Here is a 22,332-nt window from a genome sequence, read left to right as displayed (position 1 = left end):
TTCCCACGGATGAAAATGTCCATTTGGTCACATGCTGCGTTTGTACCCCTACCTTTATTCCTCGGGACTCATTTATGCACAAGTTCTACATTGTTTTCACTGCAGTAGTCAGTGTGAATTTTAAATCTGTCAGTGCATGCTCCTCATCCATGCACTTTCATAAACTTGTGACTCTCCCTTTACTCATCTACATGTACTTAAGTGTACATGTCCAAGTAGAATCTCTTATGGGTTTTGCTTTGACTTATGTCAGATTTACTCATTGATTTCTAGAAAAGGAGATCTTTACAATACTTCTTTACCATGCCATCTCAGGGAGTCCCCCTCATTTCATTTGGTCTACCAAATGACAGCCCCCTCACCAATCGCATCCCTTTTTCAATAAGTTTTCCCTTCTCCAATAAGTCCTCTTCGTGATTTGCAGAAGGAACTCTTATCTTTGGCGACAGCATGGATTGACCTTGAGAGTATAATGCTCAGTGAAATATGTCAGACAGAGAAAGACACATACCATGTGATTTCTCTTCTACGTGGAATCTAATGGACATAATAAACAAGCAAACGACATAGAAACAGATTAGTATTTCCTGAAAATGGTTCTGGTGATTCCTCTTTTCTATTTATAAATGCTTTCAGCCACTCTCCATCTGTCTGTTGAATACTTAGCTTGGCCTTCCTGGCCTCCCATGCGATAGGTGTGTTCTATTTTACTTTCTTACTCCTGTATGAATACCTGTCCTCTTGCCATTCTCTCGGCTTAGAAGGGCCCTTTATCTCTATTTTCTAGTTCATACCCATTTACATGTTTAAATTTTTGTTCCTGAAAAGTTATTTTTAAGATATCTTAATGAGTGGGCATATTGGCCTATAAAGCAAGGGTTTGCCTTCTTTTGGGTGAAAGAGAGTTCTTAGCGCCTGTGCTCTCTCTGACTCAGTTGCTCCACTCATTGGAATCAGCCCTTCAGTGACCAGTGTCATTGAAGGACAGCAGCTTACTTTGCCTTGCGCTCTACTGGCTGGGAATCCCATTCCAGAACGCCGGTGGACTAAGAATTCAGCCATGGTAAGAACATTTTAAACACACGCACTCGCCTTCTCATTTTCCTGAGTAAGAGGCAGTGTAGTCCAACCATTGAAATTTCAATTTGATCAATTTGCAAAAAACATATTTTGTAAGTGCACTAAAACTCCAGTATTAACATGTTTATGCAATTCATGTGACTTTGGAATTAATAAGATGGAGAAATAGTCATTAGTGTAATTTTTACAATTTTGCATTAAATTTAATAAAATACATTCCTTTCAGAATTTGTAAAAACTTAAACAAGTATGAATTTATTTTCATAGCATTTAAATATTTTATGTACTTCTTTGTAAGGCAATGAAATATTAATATACTCATAAATATTCTTCCATTTTATATATTAATCTTTATTATTAACTTTAAACATTATATCTTTTATTGTGAACTATTTTAAAGTGGGAATCTATTTTGTGTCATTTTTTTAGGGTATACCTTTTAATTATGAAAGGATATGAAAGATTTTCTCATTTCTGTGGATTTTTTCTGTAACTTGCTATCTATGGCAATACACTTCCACCTAGTTCACAGCATTTTTCTTCCATTTTCTAGAGCAGTTAGACTCACTCTCTTCTTAAAGTACCAATAAGAAGTGAATTGAGCCCATGGACTAGGTTTATATTTGCATAAAACCTGAGAAAATGAGTATACCTCAATCCATAAGAAATACCCTCCTTACGTAGGATGATACTGATTGAGCACTAAGGTCTCCTGTGATGAAGCAAAATGCATAAATGCTACAGAGTAAGGAGGTGACTGTTTTGGCAGCAGAAAACATTGCCAGCCTCTGTGACACTCTTCCCGTCTCATACATTGTCTTTAATATATGCAGCTGTCACTGAAAAGGGTGGGTGTTGAGAGCAAGTGCCCATTGAATAAGTGCCTAATTGGCCAAAATAAAAATATCGAATGGCTTGCAAGTGATCGTAAGGACTTCTTGCAAAAGAACAAATTAATCCAAAAGTCAAAATACGAAGGAAATGTGGGTCCTGAGTAATAATAAAAATTACAGAAACAACAAACAAGCAGCATCTCTGTCTTTTCCCTCCTTTTTCCAGTGTGTGCACAGCTCTCACAGATGTTAACTGGTATCAAGTTTGGTGGTATATCAGCATGACATACAATTGAGACCACCCTTGGTAACGTTTTTGCTCAACATTTTTCACTTAAGGATGTTAAAATATTTTGCTATTTCGTAAGACATCTAATGACCCAGTTGAAAAAGAGCAGATTCCATTTTGGCTTAGGCAACATTGCCTTTTTAATTAAAAATGGATTTTTTTTCTTTAAGTTGGTCCAAAATCCTTACATCACCGTACGCAGTGATGGGAGTCTCCATATTGAAAGAGTTCGCCTTCAGGATGGAGGTGAATATACTTGTGTGGCCAGTAACGTTGCTGGAACCATTAACAAAACGACCACTGTGGATGTTCATGGTAAGAGACACACCCTTTGTCATTCTTTCCAAACCATGGTCAAAGCTGGGTTCATATAGTTAAATCAAAGAATTCTGTTCCTCTAGTTAAAACAAGTAGATCTCTCTCCTGATTGTCATTGTTAATAAAAAAAAAAAAAAGCTTCATTTCTTGAATAATATTTACATGGTTTGGGCTGTTTCCAGATGATCCTTTCCTATATACACAGAAAGACATGATTGAGATTCACCTAGCTGAGTCTGGCCAAGGGCTTTTGAAAGAGGTTTCTTAATTGATAAAAGTGAACTCAGTTCTCAAAGAGTTAACGTTTAAAAATACATTTTAATTTTAGGCAAGCTGAATTTATCATATTATTTAAATTGCCTTTTCTTTTTGGATTGTGAAACAGCATGTCCTTACGAATGACCCCTTTGTGTGTTAGCTAGAAATGACCTCAGCTTTTTTAAAGGTCACTGCATGTGCTCCAAACAACCTTTTATTTTTGCATGTTAAATAACAGTCACAAGTAAGAAAACCCAGAAGCTAGCTTTTTCCATTCATGACTAACAGTTACCAATTTTTTACATCTCGATAAGTAAATGACAGCTTCAAAGTTTAAGACACTGGCCTAACTTTTTTTTTTTTTTGTCTATTCCCTTTAAAGACTTTGCAACATTGCTTTTTGTAAAGTGTGGTATTACAAAAGAGTTCTGTGTACACAGATGAAAGTGTCACAGAACATTTATTTTAAGTGGATAATTCAGTCTTTCTTCAGGACATAAATTGGAGAATTCAGTAATTTCCAAGTTTTGCTTGGTCTCTAGAAATTTTCAGTGGATGCAGACCATCTTCTTTTAAAACGATCATGTTTTTAAACATTTATTTTAATTTATTTAATTACAGTTGACACTCAATATTATATTAATTTCAGGTATGCAGCAATGGTTAGACATTTATAGAGCATCTTTTTAAAAACACCTGTGTTTCTCATTGAAAATAGACCCTTCTACCTTCTCAATCTTACACCAATTTTCACAAATATCATATGAGTTATTCTTGAAGAAATATTATTTTGAAGAAATACTAATATAACAAAAAATTAGTTATGGTCTAAATCAGTGGTCGGCAAACTCATTAGTCAACAGCCAAATATCAACAGTACAACGATTGAAATTTCTTTTGAGAGCCGAATTTTTTAAACTTAAACTTCTTCTAACACCACTTCTTCAAAATAGACTCACCCAGGCCATGGTATTTTGTGGAAGAGCCACAATCAAGGGACCAAAGAGGCGCATGTGGCTCGCGAGCCGCAGTTTGCCGACCACTGGCTAAATAAACATACATATGGAGAGAGAAAGAGAGAATTGGATATAGTTGTGTAGAACTATTTTCAAAGAAGATCAGTTCATATATTTCCTGGAGAGTGTTTATGGACTGGTTTGAGAATCCAGTGTAGAAGTACATTCCTGTCATCTCCCTTTGGCTTCTATCAACTGCCCAGAATATGGTATTGAGAAGGATTCTGAGGCTCATTTTCACTTGGACACATTAGTTGTGTGATGTCTGTCAGATCAGAGGAGTGGGAAGAAGACAGATAGACCAATGATACAGTTTATCCTAATGCAATAAATTTTAACAAGTAAAAGGTTAAAATGTCATTTTGAACATTATTTCATCCATATTAGTCCAAAATGAGTAACTGATTTAGTCAATAAGGTTAAAGAAACATCAACCAGCCATTTGACTTTAACTAAACCAAGCATCCATTTAACCCACAGATTTGTCTTTGAGTTGGATGTGATAAAAAGTCTCAGGTTCTGTGTTTGTGTTAAGAAGCATTGCTGCTCTTTCATCACTTATAAGAATACTCACTAAAGACTCTCAATCAATTCTTAAGAGAATGAGCTAATGAATGTAAATATAAATGCACATTAAAATGAGAAATAAACCATTTACTTGTCATGTTGATTTACATAGATTGACAATCTGGAAAGAAACAGCTCTTGCATACTCCGATGACATCAGATTTGAAAACATTGCCTAAATTTGCTACTTTCCTTCATAGCTGTCAAACTCAATATGGATTTAAGAATATGGCTTATTCCATGTGGCCACAAAATGACAGCACAGTTGAAAGCTGACTAATCCATGATGATCCTGGAAATTCCATTTCTTGCTTTAGAGAGTAGCCTGACATTCTGGGGGATTTGCTGCCAATTCTTTAGGAATAAATTAAAGAATAAACCCAGCCCTCGGAAAATATGAGTATAGTAGCAAAGCTAATCTAAGTCTTCCAAGGAAGTTTTTGCACTGAGGTCTCTGGTATCTCTTGTTCTGATAAATTTCTTCTGCACAGTAGCTGTGATAATTCTAGAAAATTTGACTTAAAGACGAGACACAGTGAGGGTTTGAGCTCTAGTCTCATCTTCTCATGGGAAGGAAAGCAAATGCCTGGTATTGTTGTTTTTTATTGTTTCTTGCACCTGGTTAGGAATTTTTATGTATGGAAGATTTTTAAATCCAGTTCATTACTTTGCAAACATTGATTATCGATAGCTTTTATATGCAAGTTGGTTATGATTAATGGAGATATACACAACATGGGATGATAGGCATTCTTCCTTTTCCTTTGCTCTACTCATATAATGTTAATTCTTCAGTTGTCTACTAAAGTCAAAATATGTGTTATTCTTAAAAACATTGACTTAGAATCCTTTATTTTAGTCTTTTAAATGTAAACTCCTAAGCCTTTCAGGTTTTACTGTTGAATTCCTTTTAATAAAATCCCTTTTTTCCAGGTTAAATGTAGTAGCTCGCTCAGTGGTTCTTGGGTATAGACAGAAATTTAACGTGTAGTGTCTAAAGAGCCCGTTTCTGCCCTAACCGGTTTGGCTCAATGGATAGAGCATCGGCCTGCAGACTGAAGGGTCCCAGGTTCGATTCCAGTCAAGGGCATGTACCTTGGTTGCAGGCACATCCCCAGTAGGGGGTGTGCAAGAGGCAGCTGATTGATGTTTCTCTCTCATCAATGTTTCTAACTCTCTATCCCTCTCCCTTACTCTCTGTAAAAAATCAATAAAATATATTTTTTTAAAAAATAAAGAGCCCATTTCTCCAGAGGTAGGCTTATGTCAGCTCACTGCAGCCTAATGGGTGATAGGCAATGATGAAAGATAGGTGCTCAATGTGCAATGCTTAGGATGTAATTTTATCTTGAGTTTCCATGATGGGAAAAGGTTTTCCTCAGTCCTCTCTTATTTTTGTTAGAAAAATCAACTTATTACACACAAGTTATTACTTGATTTTAAACTTTTATTAAATGCTTCAGATCATAACTATTGTATTTGCTTTATTACACTCCCTTACAAATCACCCTATGTTTCCATCAGAAAATGTTGAGTCTTTGCTAATTTTTGCAAATAGGATATCCTAAAAATGTTCGACGTTAAAGCTATAGCACTAAATGAGAGGACAGATGCTCAGATTCTGAATATTGCTTCCTTTTTCAGTTCTGCCAACCATTCAGCATGGGCAGCAGATACTCAGCACAATTGAAGGCATCCCAGTAACTCTACCCTGCAAAGCCAGTGGCATCCCCAAACCGTCTATCACCTGGTCCAAGGTAAAGGGCACATCGAGTGACGTGTGCTCATGTTACGAGCTCTAACAATGTTATTAGTCACCCAGGCAACTTGTGACTGTGCCATAAAACCTTATGAAAAGGAAAATCTATGCAGTCATACCACTTGGAAGGGACCCTAAAATGTTCTGATCCCACTCACCTGCCTGATGTTTGGATGGTATTCACAACACGACAGGGAACGCTAATAGAGCACCGTCGTGTGCCCTGGAACTTTCTAAGCACCTTCCATGTGGTCGCAGTCTCATTTTACCCCTCGCCACGTCCCCTAAGCCCTTCCGACTTCCGGCATCTCTGTGGACAGCTCCGTGCACTCGGCGAGGGCCACATGTCATGCAGGTGCCTTTCTGGTGTTTGGACTCAGGGCTTTCTCCAAAGCCCACAAGGCCACTCACCCTGCCAAGAGGTGTCCAGGAAGTGCAGTGGGAATAACTCAGGTTGGGGGCAGGCGTCTTACATAAATACCTCACTTCTCATCCATCAGAAGAGTCTTTCTGAAATGCATCCCCCCCATTTTCTCAGAGGGTCCCCAGCACAGTGAAGCTCCTCAGCCCAGCCACGGCGGGAACAGAACAGGGAAGCCCTTTATGAGCTTCCTGTCCTTCTGTGCTTCACTCCAGCCCTTAGGGATCACGTCCCAAGTAACCTTGCTGCCCCCAAATCTTTGTCCCAGACTCTGCTCTTCCGGGAAGACACACGTATGAGCCCATTGATTCTCCCTCTGTATCCCTCTCCTGAAATTGTACTGCTCTTACTTGTGTTCTTGCAGTGAGGAAAAACCCATTTACTGAGGATGTCCTTCCCATCTTTGATCCGCCATGAAGATGGCAAATTTTCTGTAAATTAATTTTAATTTGGCAGATATAAAGTAATATAAAATGGTGGCATGATAATGAAATGTGGCATTTGTATTATAACTGCTACACCAAAGTACTTTGTCATACCATCTAATGTTATGCATCTAAAAAAAACACATCTGAAATATAGAGAAGTTGGTGTTGACCTCAGTAAAAAAAAAAAAAAGTTGAGTTCTGCATTTGGACCCTAAGGTACAACGGTGAAGCTGATCCCCAAACTGCACAGAGTCTGCTACCTAGTAGAAGGTGAGGGCATTTTTTAGGAAAATATAAAGTGGAAATCTTCTTTCCAGCCTGGACTTTGTGCTGAGATCAAGCCCAGAGGTTCAGCATCTGGGCTCCTGAGACTGACTGCTGGGGTTCCATGCCAGCTCTCCCAGGGACTGACTGTGACTCCACACTGCCCCCTGGCTGTAAAGTGGGGGTTGTGATAGTTCCTATTCCTAAGGCTGTTGTGAGAGCGAAAATAGTTAATTGATGAGAAGTGCTCAACACTGTGCCTGGCTTAGCACGGGCACTGTCCCTTCCCTTACTGTCAGCATTATCCCTCCATTGCTGAGTCGCTCTGGAGTGAAAGGGGCATAGTTGGACACGAAGAACTACCACCTTTGCTTTATTTGTTTAATCTTTCTTACAAATAACTTTCTTCAAATCAGCGTGTGTCTTTCAATCGTGTTTTTCCCCCCCTTGGAGAATTTTTTTCTTCCTCTTCCAGACATGAAGTCACTCTTTCTTTATCTTAAAAATACTTCGCTCTGGGTTGTGTTTTGCAGAAAGGCGAGCTGATTTCCACCAGCAATGCTAAGTTTTCCGCGGGGGCTGATGGGAGTTTGTATGTGGTGTCACCTGGGGGCGAGGAGAGTGGGGAGTATGTCTGCACCGCCACCAATGCTGCTGGCTACGCCAAAAGGAAAGTGCAGCTGACCGTCTATGGTGAGTGCTGGAGGAGGAATGTCTTTCTTCCAAGCTGTCCCTGTGCCAAAACTCATGTCTCTCCCAGATAATGTTACCAGAAGGCTATGCCCTCAAGTGAACTATTCCCCCAGGTTTATATCCCTTTTCAAAAAATATTTTTTATTGATTTCAGGGAGGAAGGGAGAGGGAGAGAGAGAAACATCAATGATGAGAGAGAGTCGTTGATTGGCTGCCTCCTGCAAGCCCGAGGATGGAGCCCGCAACTGGGGCAGGTGTCCTGACTGGGAATCGAATCGGGACCTCCTGGTTCATAGGTCCATGTTCAACCACTGAGCCATGCCAGTCGGCGCCCCCCCCTCCATGTTTATATTTCTTACTGCCATCCAACATCTCCCCTATTTAGATTATGATTCAAAGGGAGAGTAGTTGTGTGGCCTTTTGGAAACATTTTGTGGTTTCGTCTTAAGGAATATGCTCATTGCACCCAGCCCTCTTCAGAAACACCAGTTCCTTAAAACGCCCATGGAAGCCAGACTTCAGCTGTGACTTGCTTCGCGCTCCGCCTTCAGGGTTCCATTCGCAGATGGCAGACTCTGAGAGGGCATTTCAGCTGACCTCCCCATGGTCAGGGAAGAGCTTAAAAAGGGACACTTTCTAGTCATTTTCCTTTCAGCTCTGACAATCCATGCATTTCTGGAAAATTGTAGACATGCCTCCAAACCTTTGACATAAGCAGTATCTTTTTTGTAAATGATTTAAGAATAGTTGCAGTCCACATGGTATTGTAAATGGAATGTTTTCAATGTACTGTTTCCCTTCCGAAACATGCATTTACTTTAGTAAGGCCCAGAGTGTTTGGAGATCAAAGAGGACTGTCCCACGATAAGCCTGTTGAGATCGCTGCCCTTGCTGGGGAAGAGGTGACCCTCCCCTGTGAAGTGAAGAGCTCGCCCCCACCCATAATCACCTGGGCCAAAGAGAGCCAGCTCATCTCGCCATTCTCTCCGAGGTAGGAGGCCTGGGATGAATTGCAACTCACGGTGACAATGTCTCAGGGTAGAGGGTTGCACCTGTTCCTCTTTTCAGTTGTTTCAAAAAACAACTTTCATTTGAGGTGAGTCACATGTCCATTTGAGCCTATAGAAACTTAGATAGGCCTTCTAGATCATTCTTTAGTATCAGAAACGCTAACACTCAGCTATAACATAATTTTCCACAGGTGCATCTGACAAGGTGGTTATTAAAATGGAGCCTATTTGTACAGAGATTCATGGTGACACAAAATGCATATTACACATAGATTCTGTTAATCCCACTGGAGAATAAAACACAATAGATAGATACTCTGATGTTTAGGATTTGATTTTTATTGGTTGGTTTTGTAAAACTCTTGTTGATTAAACTCTTGTACAAGTAAAGGCCCACGGAGACAATATCCTCCTATATAATAAGAGAGGAATATGCTAATTATCCGTTACACCTTGAGGTGTAATGACCAAGGGCATAAAGAGCAGATCTCGGATCTGCAAGAGGGTGGGGCAGCGAACTACAAGCAGGCGGGAAAAAGCTACAGGAGGGGGCAGGGCAGCAAGCTATGGAGGGGGGGGGCTACAGGAGGGCAGGGCAGCAGGCGGAGAGCTACAGGAGGGTGGCAGAGAGCTACTGGCACACGGATTCGTGTGCAGGGCTACTAGTATTTGATAAGCTAAGTGTCATGGGAAGCAGAATGCCAGAGCCTTTAACAGCACAACCTTTGTTGTCATGCAGATGTTAAATTTACCTCTGCCACTTAAAGCTTGCCTGCGACTTTTGGCAGTTTTTTCCACTGGATCTCTCTGTGCCTCAGATTTGTTGTTTATAAAATGGGGATAATACTTCCCTGAAGGATTATATAAGATAATGTATATTCCACACTCCTTGTCTCTAGTTCTAAAAAATGATAGCAGTTACTATTTTAACTCAATATTATGCCAAAAGTTACTGGTGGAATAAGAATTATAGCCTTTAGCTATTGTCTATTACACTTATTGGTGCATAGTTATGAAGATACAAATTCATGCTACTGTAGTTTCGCTTCCACTAATGAAAGAAAAGATAAGCAAGAAGAACTTTGCATAATTTTACTATTTCTTTGAAAAAATATTTGCTTTGGGTAGTTTCTAATGAAAGAAATACTCTTGTAGATAAAAGTTGAAGTTGAAGTTTCATTGTTCCCCTCCTTAATCTCTTCTTTCTTCCCAGGGTGTAAGCACTGCCGTAGACTTGGTGTGCATCCTACACATACATAGTATAGAACATAATATTGTTTCCTGTGTTTAATTTTTATTTTATTTTAGAGTGACAGGCAGAGAGAGAAGAGGGAAACATAGATGTGAGAGAGAAACACTGATCAGTTGCCACCCACAAATGCCCTATCCAGGGATGTGACCCACAACCTAGGTATGTGCCCTGACCAGGAATCAAACCCTCCACCTTCTGGTGTTCAGGATGGCACTCCACACTCCATCCAGCTGAGCCACACTGGCCAGGCCCTGTGTTTTAAATGTTGTTTTGAGTGTTTTTCATTTGCCACTGTAACATATTATATATTATTATATTAATAATATTATTATTACTTTAATGTCGACCCATTTTTATACATATAGATTTAGTTTATTTAACTTCACTACCATATGTATTTTCTACATTTTGTATATACCTTTCCCTATTTATGGACATGCATGTTCTTGTTTGCTTTCCATTTCTTTCCTTTTTTCTTTTTCTTTTCTTTTTTTATTTTGGTTTTACAAACAAGACTTTTCAGTGATTGTCTTTTTATATGTCTCTCTATATACACATGCATGTGTTTCTTTAAGACCTGTACCTAGCACTACAGTTTCCAGTCAGAAGGAATTCCTGTTTTCAGCTTTGTAGACATGGCTGAATTGCTCTCCAAAGGGGCAGTACTGGTTAGCTCCCACCAATAGGATCTAGGTGTACCTGTTTCCACATTAGAATCAGTGCCTGGTGTTGACCGGCTTACACATTTTTGCCAGTCAGATGGCTGTACAATGATATCTTGCCTGTCTTGGTTTCATGGGACTGACTTCCCAGGAGCCCAGAATGCTTCCACTGCTTGTTAGCCATTGGTGTTATCTAAGAATTGCCTCTTTAAACATCCTGCACAGTTCTCGGTGACTTGTCTGTTTCTTGTTGAATGTGCAAATTGGGCCTTTGTTCTTAATACCATTCCTTTGTTGTCTCTGTTTTTTAGTAAAATTAATAGAATAAAGTTTTTAGTTCAGTTAATATAAAAAAAGTTTTTATATGTGGGTCTGGTTCACCCAACTACATTATGGTTCTATAGGAGGAATATATTCAATATGTATTTGAGAATTACACATGTACCTTCTTTTGCCTTGATTTTAGCACACTAAAATTTTAAATAAATTTGTAGAAAAAGAATAAATTATTCAAAATATATCAATTTACTAAAATATACATTTGCTTTGTATACCTGCAGCTTGATAAACCAGAGATGTGCAGTTACTTGATGATTTCTGATCATTAAGTTAGGTTTAAAAGAAAAATAAAACTGATTTTATACAGACTTCTCTCTCTGCAAGAGCATCATACAGACTACACAAGATAATAATGCACCTAAGCTACTTTTAAGGTGTATAAAAAGACATTATAGCTGGGAAAACAGTTTCAAAACCTGCTTGCAGAGTAGCAATTCCACAATGCATAGAGGGGGTATTTAAATTCTTGTGTTCTGTAGTCAACTATGTGGTTTCTTTCTTTTAGACACACATTCCTGCCTTCTGGCTCAATGAAGATCACAGAGACCCGCGTTTCAGACAGTGGGCGGTATCTCTGCGTTGCCACAAACATTGCTGGGAACGTGACTCAGTCTGTTAAATTAAGTGTTCACGGTGAGTTCTGAAATGAAGGCGTAGATATCTGTGTACTGGCCTCAGGGAGCTCCATCTTCCTAGTTTCTTTGATAGATTACCTCCAAATTGTACATAGAATAATGAGAGAAAAAATTTTTTTTAAATCTGAGATGTGATTTTCTTTCATTGACTCTGAAAAGTGTATCTGCCATCTGTAAACAACTCTCCCCCTTTCCCTCAAATGAACAATATTAAATTTTTGGATCTCAATTGTATTAGATGTCTACAGTGACTTTTGACTATTTTTGAAGCGCAGTAATAAAAATGTGTTCAGACTGGTGGCTTTTTGAAGTGAGTGTGAGTTCTCAAGAAAGAATTCAATAGTAGTTAAACGGTCATTTTCACTATTCAAAGGGTTCAGCAACTGGAAACATTCTGCTTCCTAGATTTTTTAACTACTTTAAAACTAATTAGCCTGCTTTATTCCCTCAACTTACCATAGTCTGTTCAGTTATTCATTCACCCAAAGCATACTTACTGGTAGCGAGTACATACGCTAAGCCAGGCCTTGTGGAGGTGCTGGGTATTCAAATAGAGGAAATTTTCTCAGATGGTATTGACTTGATTTCGCTGTCAGATTAATTTCTACATTAGTATCCTATTGGTCCTGGGATTTGAAATCCGATGAGCGTTCTCCATTTACTAGTCCGAGGGCACTAGGCATATTACCTTACCTCTCTTGTCTGTAGTTTTCTCCTTCATGAAATAATGACAATAATACTATCAAACTTATAGGCTTCTTGTTAGTAACGACCTATTGAAAGTATTGGTTAAATATTAAGTTTAAAAGAAAGGACAGATGAGTGTGTGTTTTTAGGGGAATAAGGTATATAAATCCTGATTATATCCTTATGGGTCTCTTTGATTCTATAGCACATACTGCATGTATGTGGAACCCAGTAATACATGCCAGTGCTTTGGTACGTTATCTCATTTAAATTTCCATAGGAGGGCAGGTAAAGAGAAATAATGGAGACTTGATCTTGATTTTCTTCTCTGAAATTAGCAGAGCCCTTTATGAGAACCTTGTCTTCCTGTCTGGCTCAAGCTTCCACAAAGAGAACAAAAATTAAGAATATTTAGAGAGAAATGCTTTTTGTTTTAGTCTTTTATAGAAATGATCTCGATCACCTTTTAATAGGGTTTTAAACCTTAAGTTATTTACAGATTAAAGGAAATCTAACATTTTTTAAAATATATTTTATTGATATTTTACAGAGAGGAAGGGAGAGGGATAGAGAGCTAGAAACATCGATGAGAGAGAAACATCAATCAGCTGCCTCCTGCACACCCCCTACTGGGGATGTGCCCGCAACCAAGGTACATGCCCTTGACCGGAATCAAACCCGGGACCCTTCAGTCCGCAGGCCGACGCTCTATCCACTGAGCCAAACCGGTTTTGGCAGGAAATCTAACATTTTTAAGTGCTTGCTCTCCCTCACGTTTAGAACAAGGCGTTCTACATGTATTTTGTCCCATAGTCCTTGCAGTGTGCTGGTGTGGAAGAGGCTATTTGGCTTAGGAAACAAACCGGCCTCAGGAAATTGACAGAGTTAGTAAGTGGCCTGAGCCTGGGTCTACATCCTGAGGTTATTCCACTTTGTCATCCTGCCTCTCGGTAAGGAGCTCTCATTTAAAGTGAGAAAAGGAAGGGAATTTTTAAAAATTGAATTATGGATACTCAGTTGTTGTTTCCAGTTCCTCCAAAGATACATCGTGGCCCTAAACTTCTGAAAGTCCAAGTTGGCCAAAGAGCGGACATTCCGTGCCATGCTCAAGGGACGCCTCTTCCTGTGATCACCTGGTTTAAGGGTGGAAGCGCCGTGCTGGTTGATGGAGTCCAGCATATTAGCCATCCAGGTGGAATGTTAAGCATCAACCAAGCCATGCTCTCAGATGCCGGAGTATACACATGTGTTGCTGCTAACATAGCAGGCAGCGATGAAACAGAGATAACACTCCACGTCCAAGGTGATTTGGGGCATAGGGAGCTACATGTATGGTGGGGGTTGGGAGTGTGAGAAAATGGCTGGAGACTACATACAAAATACATAGTCCTAGGTAGTCCTGGATCACTTTCAGAAGATTTCTGTATATGACTCTTGACTCAACTTTGGAAGGAGACCCATTCTAAAAAGAAACGAAACCCTGCTATTACTAAACCGGCCTCCATTTTTGTATGTTTACCTTTGAAAATGAAATTGCCATGAATGATGTAGATGATGGCATCAATCCCAGATCACTGCCCCACCCACTGTCTTTGGTTTGGGAAAAATTTGGGGCAGAGTGAATTGGAGTAGGATTTCCCCTGATAGTGGTAGGGTGTGCTCAATATTGATCCCTAGAAAATCTAGTTCCATGGTTTGCTGTAATGATGTTGGCCTTGTTTAGAGGGTTTAATTGTTCCTTCAAGCTACAAATATTTATCCAGCTCCTACCAAGTGTCTGTCCTGTTTTTGGCAGTGAGGAGGAAGTCATGAAAAAGGCAAAGCACTTGCTTTTATGAGCTGTTCCACTGTGGATAGGCAGAGAGCAAGCAAATAAATAAACAAAAACATGGATCATATAAGTGCTGGGTGGAAAATTAAAATAGGGTGATGCTCCTAGCAGTTGGCTATGTTAGGTTGGATTGTCAGGTAGGCCTCCTGTGAGGAGGTGGTATTTAGGGTGAGATCTTGTTGACTCTAAGGAACCAGCCATGTGGAAATCAGGGCGAAGAACATTCCTGGTCAGGGAGAATACCAATACAAAGGCAAGGAGGGAAGATAAGTAGGTATCGAACTTAGCATGGTACTTGGTACTTTGTCCAAGTCTGAGATAATACATTTATTTTTCTAACAGAACCACCTACACTGGAAGATCTGGAACCTCCATATAACACCCCATTCCAAGAAAGAGTGGCCAATCAGCGCATTGCATTTCCATGTCCTGCAAAAGGTGTGTACCACTCAGACATATGGGCATTGGCGTAATGTCATATTGTTCCTTCTACACTGAGCCCACATCAATTCATAAAATCCCACTTGACAGTTCTTGTTATACTATCGAGGCATAATAGAAACTAATCCCTCTTTCAAATAACAGCTCTTTGAATAAGTGTTTTCCCTCTCAGGTATTTTATTTCCTTCAGTGGAAAAACCTTCTTCTCTTTCAAACTTGCCTCATCAAGTATGTCTTCCATATAGTTCATGCTCTTTCCCATTACATCTCTATTCTGTCAGGCCTATTTTAAAATGTGAATTATAAAGCATCATTTTATTACATCACTTATGCAGTCTATTTGGTTGGGCAGTCTTCGTGTTTATTCCTATGTTAGTATCTTATTTTCTCTCTTTATTTTCAACCAAAAACTCCTCATATATCTAGTCTATTTGATTAATATAGTTTTCCCATGATTCACAAGAAAATGCTTTTCTTTCTTACTGTCATCTGAATGTCTTGATAAAAGTAACTTTGATCAAACTCTACACTAGAAATCATAGGTCTTAAGACTAATCAGGAATTAGAGGTACCCATGCCTGGGGAAATTATCTGAAAGTAGCATATACATTAGGGTACAAATTATAGTTATAACAAAAATTTTATTTTCTCCTAGTATACTGGATCTTTAATAGTGATTTCTAATTTTGTTGTAAAATATCACAAGGCTTTAATTCCTTTTTTAGGTACTCCCAAACCAACCATCAAGTGGTTACGGAATGGTAGAGAGCTGACAGGCAGAGAGCCCAGTATTTCTGTCTTGGACGAAGGCACAATGTTGGTTATTGCTTCTGTTACACCATATGACAATGGGGAGTACATCTGTGTAGTAGTCAATGAAGCTGGGACCACAGAAAAAAAATATAACCTCAAAGTCCATGGTAAATACAGATAAAAACGTTAAAATCACGTAATTGAATATTTGACATTTTCAAATTATTATATGTAAGTTATTCTCTCAGTGTAGTATTATGTAATGTGAATAGAACTGTTATCAAACAAAACTGGTGATCTGATTGTATTTATTGATTGATTTGATTAAAATGTAATTTTTTATTGTAACTTTATTATTTTTTAAATTTTTTATTGAATTTATTGGTGTGACATTGGTTAATAAAATTATATAGGTTTCAGGTGTACAGTTCTATAATAAATCATTGTGTATTATATATTGTGTTATGCATTTACCACCCCAAGTCAAGTCTCCTTCCACCACCATTTATCTTCCCTTTACCCTCTTCTAACACCCCCCACCCCCTCCCCCTTTCCCTCTGGTAATCACCATACTATTGTCTGTGTCTGTGAATTTGTTTTTTTCTTTGATTAATCTCTTCACCTATATCATTCAAAATTTAAATGATAGAAAAATATATATAGTCAAAAGTGTCCTGACCAGGAGCTGAGTCATCTCCTAATCCTCCCTGGGGCCCAAGGAAGTCATTAGCTTTATATGTATGTGTGTGTATCTTCCCAGAGATATTTATACATATGCAAAGAAATATATATTTACATTTTTGTCCTCATTTTATTTTATTTTAATTTTTGGTTAACCCTCACCTGAGGATATTTTTTCCCATCAATTTCTAAAAAAAGTGGAAGGAAGGGAAGGGTCGGGGAGAGAGAGAGAGAGAGACAGAGACATTTATTGGCTGCCTCCCACATACGCAGTTACGTGCCAAGAAATGCTCCCACAACCCAGTTACGTGCCCTTTACCTGGAATCAAACCCCAGAACCTTCCGGGCACGGGCCAACACTCTAACCGCTGAGCACACCAACAGGGCTCTCCTCATCTTCTTTATTCATTTATTTATTTATTTTTATGTATTTATATTTTAAATATATTTTCATTGATTTCAGAGAGGAAGGGAGAGGGAAAGAGAGAGAGAGAAACATCAATGATGAGAGAGAATCATTGATTGGCTGCCTCCTGCACGCCCCCTACTGGGGATCGAGCCCACAACCCGGGCATGTGCCCTTGACCAGAATCAAACCTGGGACCCTTCAATCCACAGGCTGATGCTCTATCCACTGAGCCAAACCGGCTAGGGCTATCCTCATTTTATATCCATTACTCTTCACCTTGTCTGTGTTGCTAAAACAATCTGTCTTTGAGATTATTCAATATTCCTAACCCTTATTTATACCTACACTTTATGGCTATGCCATTATTAACTTAACCTTCCTCTATTAATGATGAACATTTAGATTACCAGTTTTTTGCTATTATAAGTAACACTTCAATGAAAATATTGTACTTTTGTCGTTTTGTCAAAGCTGTGTACCTTTTAAAATTTGATGGTTATTGGCTTTCATAGATCCTGGGCCATATTCATTTATGTCAGGAAAGTAATGAGGCCCACGTGACTTAATTAAGACACTAGTAATTTGTATTTTAAGTGATTTGTAGAATAAATAGGTTCTCCCTTCAATTTATCCTGAAGTATATCCTCAGTTCAAAACTCTGAAAAAGAAAAATTCAATAAGGATTACATATAAATATATTGGTCAAGACTTTTCATTTTCTATTAAGGCATGTGCTTAAAATATGACCAGCTGGTTTTTAAGCACAAATCTGATAGAATTTGCTTACTAAAGGCCTGAGCAAATAAACTTCGTAAGTAATATTTATTATAAGGGTATGTAGCCATGACTCCTCTTTTTTTGCAGTTCCTCCAGTAATTAAAGATAAAGAACAAGTAACAAATGTGTCCGTGTTGGTCAATCAGCTGACCAACCTCTTCTGTGAAGTTGAAGGTACTCCCTCTCCCATCATTATGTGGTACAAAGACGATGTCCAGGTAAATGGAGACATCCAAATATTCCTCATTTCTTGCCTCTGAATGACATCATTCAGATGAGACTTTCTTCTCAATAAAACTGTGAATTTTTGATTATGCATCCTAATTGGGATTGGAAATAACCCGGAGCATTTTGGCCCTTAAAGGTGACTGAAAGCAGCACTGTTCAGATTGTGAACAACGGGAAGATATTAAAGCTCTTCAAAGCCACTCCAAAGGATGCGGGAAGATACTCCTGCAAAGCAATTAATGTTGCAGGCTCCTCTCAGAAGTCCTTTAACATCGATGTGCTAGGTAAGGAAAACATTCTTTTAAAAACACTACAAATCAGATGCATTTCTTACATACGATAGAGCTGACTGAAAGAGTAAAGAGAAAAATAAATCGATAGGGATAAATATTTTCCAATTTATCATTATTTTTGTCATTAATATTTGTTGAACAGAACCGTATTGTATAGAGATTTAAAAGGTATTATTATTTATCATACAGAGACATCTATGGGTTTTTGGTACTATCTTATACATAAAATAGTAAATTACAACACTTGTCAATTTCTCCAGTTAGGTGGGCAGAATATTCTCTGGGTAGTAACTGTGTAGGATGAGGCAGAGTAAGTACCATTCATGCTGTTGACGTCTCCTGAAGCTACTAGGTTGTACTTGAACTTGGATGGTAGAAAATGCACCTTCCCCTGCATTCTAATTAATTTTTGTAACTAAATCACCTCAGCTCTGATTCTAATTAATGGGGGAGAATTCTGAGAACAGGTAATAAGTGTAATAAATTGGGTTAGCAAACATTTTTAATTTTTAACAGTAATCATAAACTTAAAATTTTATAATTTAGTTTGTGAAATTATATTTGCCAATGTGAGTTTACATAGTGATAAAATGACTTCCTCTCTTCTCAATATTTTGCTCACCAAGATGGGCATATGATTTATAAGTCTGGGGTGGAAGTAGGAATGGTGCTGCATTAAAATTACCATACAAAACTGTTATAATATAAAATTAATCTTTCTCACTAAACTTCTCAAAGTCTGAAGTACTTTGCATTTCCTGTACCAACATTACCATTATTATATTTAAGTATAGGCTATAAAATCTAAGTAATCTTTTCTGCCATTAGTCCTATTGGCATCATTTCTCTTGACACACTCATGTGCTTTGAATTTTATCTGTGCTGAGGATTCCCACATTTTTATCTCCAGCTCAGACTTCTCTGGCATGGTGAATTGAGTGGTCTCAACGAATGTCTGTTCTGGCTACCTGTGGTGATTCCTATCATAGTGACCAGTACCTCCACCCATCCACTCACTTCTTCCAGAACCTTCCTACCTCCATCTCCCCTGCTCCTTAAACCTACATCCTCTTAAGTCTATTTCCTAATTCCATGTTAAATTATTTACTCCTTTCTATTTCCACTCTGAAGGTATCATTTATAAGCTGCGTTAATACCATATAATAGCCTCCTAACTCACCCCATCATCCACTCTTTGCCATGGGAATCCACTCTTTATGCAACAGCCAGCATGGTTTTAAAACACAAATCTGATTGTATCCCTCCCCTACTGAAACCCTCTAACACATGGAGATGAAACCCTTCATTTCCCTGAAGATGAAGAACCAGACACCTTAGCATGATGTGAAGGGAGAAGATTTGAAGGTCAGGAAAGTGTACAGGAGCTCTTCAATATGTTTGATAATTCCGAGAATAAAAACTAGCAGAGCCATCACTATACTCAGATACAGTTTTAGCGTAGGAGCCTTCTAAAAGAGACAGGGGTGATATATTTTAAGCAGGACTATGGTGTGATAGGTAAAATTTGAACACTCATTATAAGATTGACATTGGTTATGTCATTCATTAAAATGTATAGCAGTAGTAAATTGTATGAGCTTCAGTACTCACTCATATTCTAACTCCTTCTGTACATGGGTTTAATACTCCTCAAAATGAGCAAAACGAGTTTTGTACTGCCAAGAATTGTCCTGCTATCAAGTTTTTCATGAATGTATTCCTGTACTTGAACTTAACATTTGGTTAAATGTGATATGAAAAAAGATTATTCTGTGATATGTTTAACAGTAAGATCGTGTTGAAATGCTGTAGAAATCATTGATCATCTGATCTCCTTCCCCCCACTCTTTTTGCAAAGTTATAGATTTTCATGATAATATGTCTTTGTTTAAGTCCCACCCACCATAATAGGTGCCAACTCCGCCAATGAAGTCTCAGTTGTCCTCAGCCACGACACCAGCCTTGAATGCCAGGTCAAGGGCACTCCCTTCCCAGTGATTGACTGGTTCAAAGATGGCAAGTGAGTATCTTTTCTGTATTTGTTACAAGGGTATTTATAGGAAATCGATGTGTAAATGCATATGGATTTTCTCTTAATTATTTTACCTCACGGACTATTATTGAATGCGCATGACAGAAGACAATATTGCTCAAAAAGTGGTCTCACAGCCTTATAATGCCTTTTGTTCTTATGAATTACAAGGCTCTTTATAATTGCTGGGGATTTTATTTTAGAAACATATGAAATTCAAGTTTATTATACATGAAATAGTCTGTCCACAGGCTAAGAATTTTTTAAAAATAAAAAAATGTAAGTTCCAAATGCAGAAGTGATTTTGTTTTGATATGGCAATTGTTTGAATTATTTAAAAAGAAAATGTGTTGCTCTGGCCAGTGTGGCTCAATGGCTAGAGTGCCGCTCTGAGCACCCAGGTGTCACAGGTTCAATTCCTAGTCAAGGGCACATTCCTGGGTTGCAGGTTCAATCCCTGGCCCTGGTCAAGGTATGCAGGAGGCAACCAATTGATGTATCTCTCTCACATCTCTCTCTCTCTCTCTCTCTCTCTCTCTCTCTCTCTCTCTCTCTCTCTCTCTCTTCCTTCCCTCTTTCCCTCTCTCTCTCTCTCTCTCTCTTTCTTTCTCTCTTCCTCCTTCTCTCGTTCCCTCCCTCCCTCTGTCTCTCCCTTCCACTCTCTCTAAAAAGCAAAGGAAATATACTTGGGTGAGGATTAACAAAGAAAAGAAAAGGAAAAAGAAAAAGAAAATTTGTTTACGACAGCAATCTAGGAATACTTAAGCTAGTTCTCTATACAGGCAAAAAAGAACAACCACAGAAGAGCAGTCAGATGTTTCTTAGACTTCAAGTTCAAGGTCTGTTGAGGTTTGCCCACACTGATATAACTGCATGATTTGTATTGCTCGTGAGAGTTCATTTCTCATGGCATGGTCACAATTCATGTATTAGAGTAGTTCCTCAGAGCAGGTGTCTTAAGACCTACGCAGCCAAGAGTAAAACTTATCAGTGTAAATAAAGGACTGTATGCAAACTTTTTAAAGATCAGTAACCCAAACAACAGCATAGAAAAATGTATGGAGGGTACGAACAGGCAATTAAAAATATATTAAGTAAGCAATAAATGTATTAGCAGATGCTCACCCTCAATAATTTGGAGAATGTACACAGAAATCATACGATTTTATTATTCACAAGCCAGGCAAAAATAAAAAAGTGATATTTGAAAAATATTATGTATTTGCTACAGAATGGGAAATTTTGATATAGTATTCTGCTGGGGAGAATGTGAACTGGTACTATGAAAGATACTACTGGCTTATTAATATAGCAATGCTTCTAATTATGTATCATGTGGTTAAGACACTGGTACTATTAAGATTTGAATGCTCTAGCCTGACCGGTGTGGCTCAGTGGTTGAGCGTCGACCTATGAACCAGGAGGTCACAGTTCAGTTATTGGTCAGGGCACATGCCCGGGTTGTGGGCTCCATCCCCAGTGGGGGGCATGCAGGAGGCAGCCGATCAATGATTCCCTCTCATCAGTGGTGTTTCTATCTCTCTCTCTCCCTTCCTCTCTCTGAAATCAATAAAAATATATTTTTTAAAAAAGAAAAGATTTGAATGCTCCTGTGCTGTCATGGAGCAATTACAGCTTCAGCATCTAGAGCAGGAAGCAGTCATGGTGTCCACAGGATTTTCTCCCTCGATGATAATATCTCGATGATATTCCCTGCAAAGCTGTGATGGCAGAAAAGCAAGAACTGCCTAAAGCACCACACTAGGAAAATGGGTAGATAACTCACAACGCGGTCGTATTAAGAAGTACTATGCAGCAGTTAAAAAGAATAAGATCAAACTCTATGTACCAACGATATCTCCATAGCTATTATTGGGTAAAAAGTAGAACAAGAACACAATGCTATTTATGTACAAAAACGTTAGATTCCCTTGGAAATATATTTATGGGTAAAAATATTTAGGAAAACGTGGGAGAATACAAACCAAACTGATAATGGTGAGAGGTCTAGAGAGAAGACTCACATTAGGGGTAATAAACCAAGAAGCCCTTTCCTTACTATAATGCTTACATTTTTTACTTCTTTAAATTATTATGTTACTTGCATAATTAACTGTTAGTAAAATGGTTTTTAAGTTACTTAAATTTGAATAACCGTGTCAGGTATTCACTTCCTTAAACAGTTAAAATGCCTTAAACTAAGTACTTTATTCTCTTAGCTTTTGAGAACTTTATACAAAATGTCATGCAAGAAGTAGTAAAGGATGCTAGCAAAGAAATTAAATGTGTTTCCATTTAATCTTTAGTCTGACTAGTGGCTTATTAATATAGCAATGCTTCTAATTAGGTATCATGTGGTTAAGTCACTGCAACTTT

At 38.4% G+C, this 22,332-nt stretch overlaps 1 protein-coding gene across 1 annotated transcript in view; it reads left to right on the top strand.

Annotated features, from left to right (window-relative positions):
- Nucleotides 1-22,332, top strand: part of HMCN1 (hemicentin 1) — a gene marked incomplete at its 5' end in the record, with an annotated part of 394,143 nt that overhangs the window by 216,329 nt on the left and 155,482 nt on the right. The window contains 12 exons of the mRNA XM_080648250.1: nt 936-1,063; nt 2,373-2,517; nt 6,006-6,118; nt 7,767-7,926; nt 8,749-8,917; nt 11,695-11,822; nt 13,542-13,814; nt 14,685-14,780; nt 15,509-15,703; nt 17,491-17,621; nt 17,768-17,915; nt 19,818-19,944. Of these exons, the coding sequence (XP_080504376.1) occupies nt 936-1,063; nt 2,373-2,517; nt 6,006-6,118; nt 7,767-7,926; nt 8,749-8,917; nt 11,695-11,822; nt 13,542-13,814; nt 14,685-14,780; nt 15,509-15,703; nt 17,491-17,621; nt 17,768-17,915; nt 19,818-19,944 (1,813 nt within the window). The remainder of the gene's footprint in view (nt 1-935; nt 1,064-2,372; nt 2,518-6,005; nt 6,119-7,766; nt 7,927-8,748; nt 8,918-11,694; nt 11,823-13,541; nt 13,815-14,684; nt 14,781-15,508; nt 15,704-17,490; nt 17,622-17,767; nt 17,916-19,817; nt 19,945-22,332) is intronic.

Source organism: Plecotus auritus (assembly GCF_963455305.1).
Source record: "Plecotus auritus genome assembly, chromosome: 12".
Lineage (NCBI taxonomy): Eukaryota > Metazoa > Chordata > Mammalia > Chiroptera > Vespertilionidae > Plecotus > Plecotus auritus.
The sequence above is the reverse complement of the archived record's forward strand: the minus strand, read 5'-3'. Positions and strand labels throughout refer to the sequence as shown.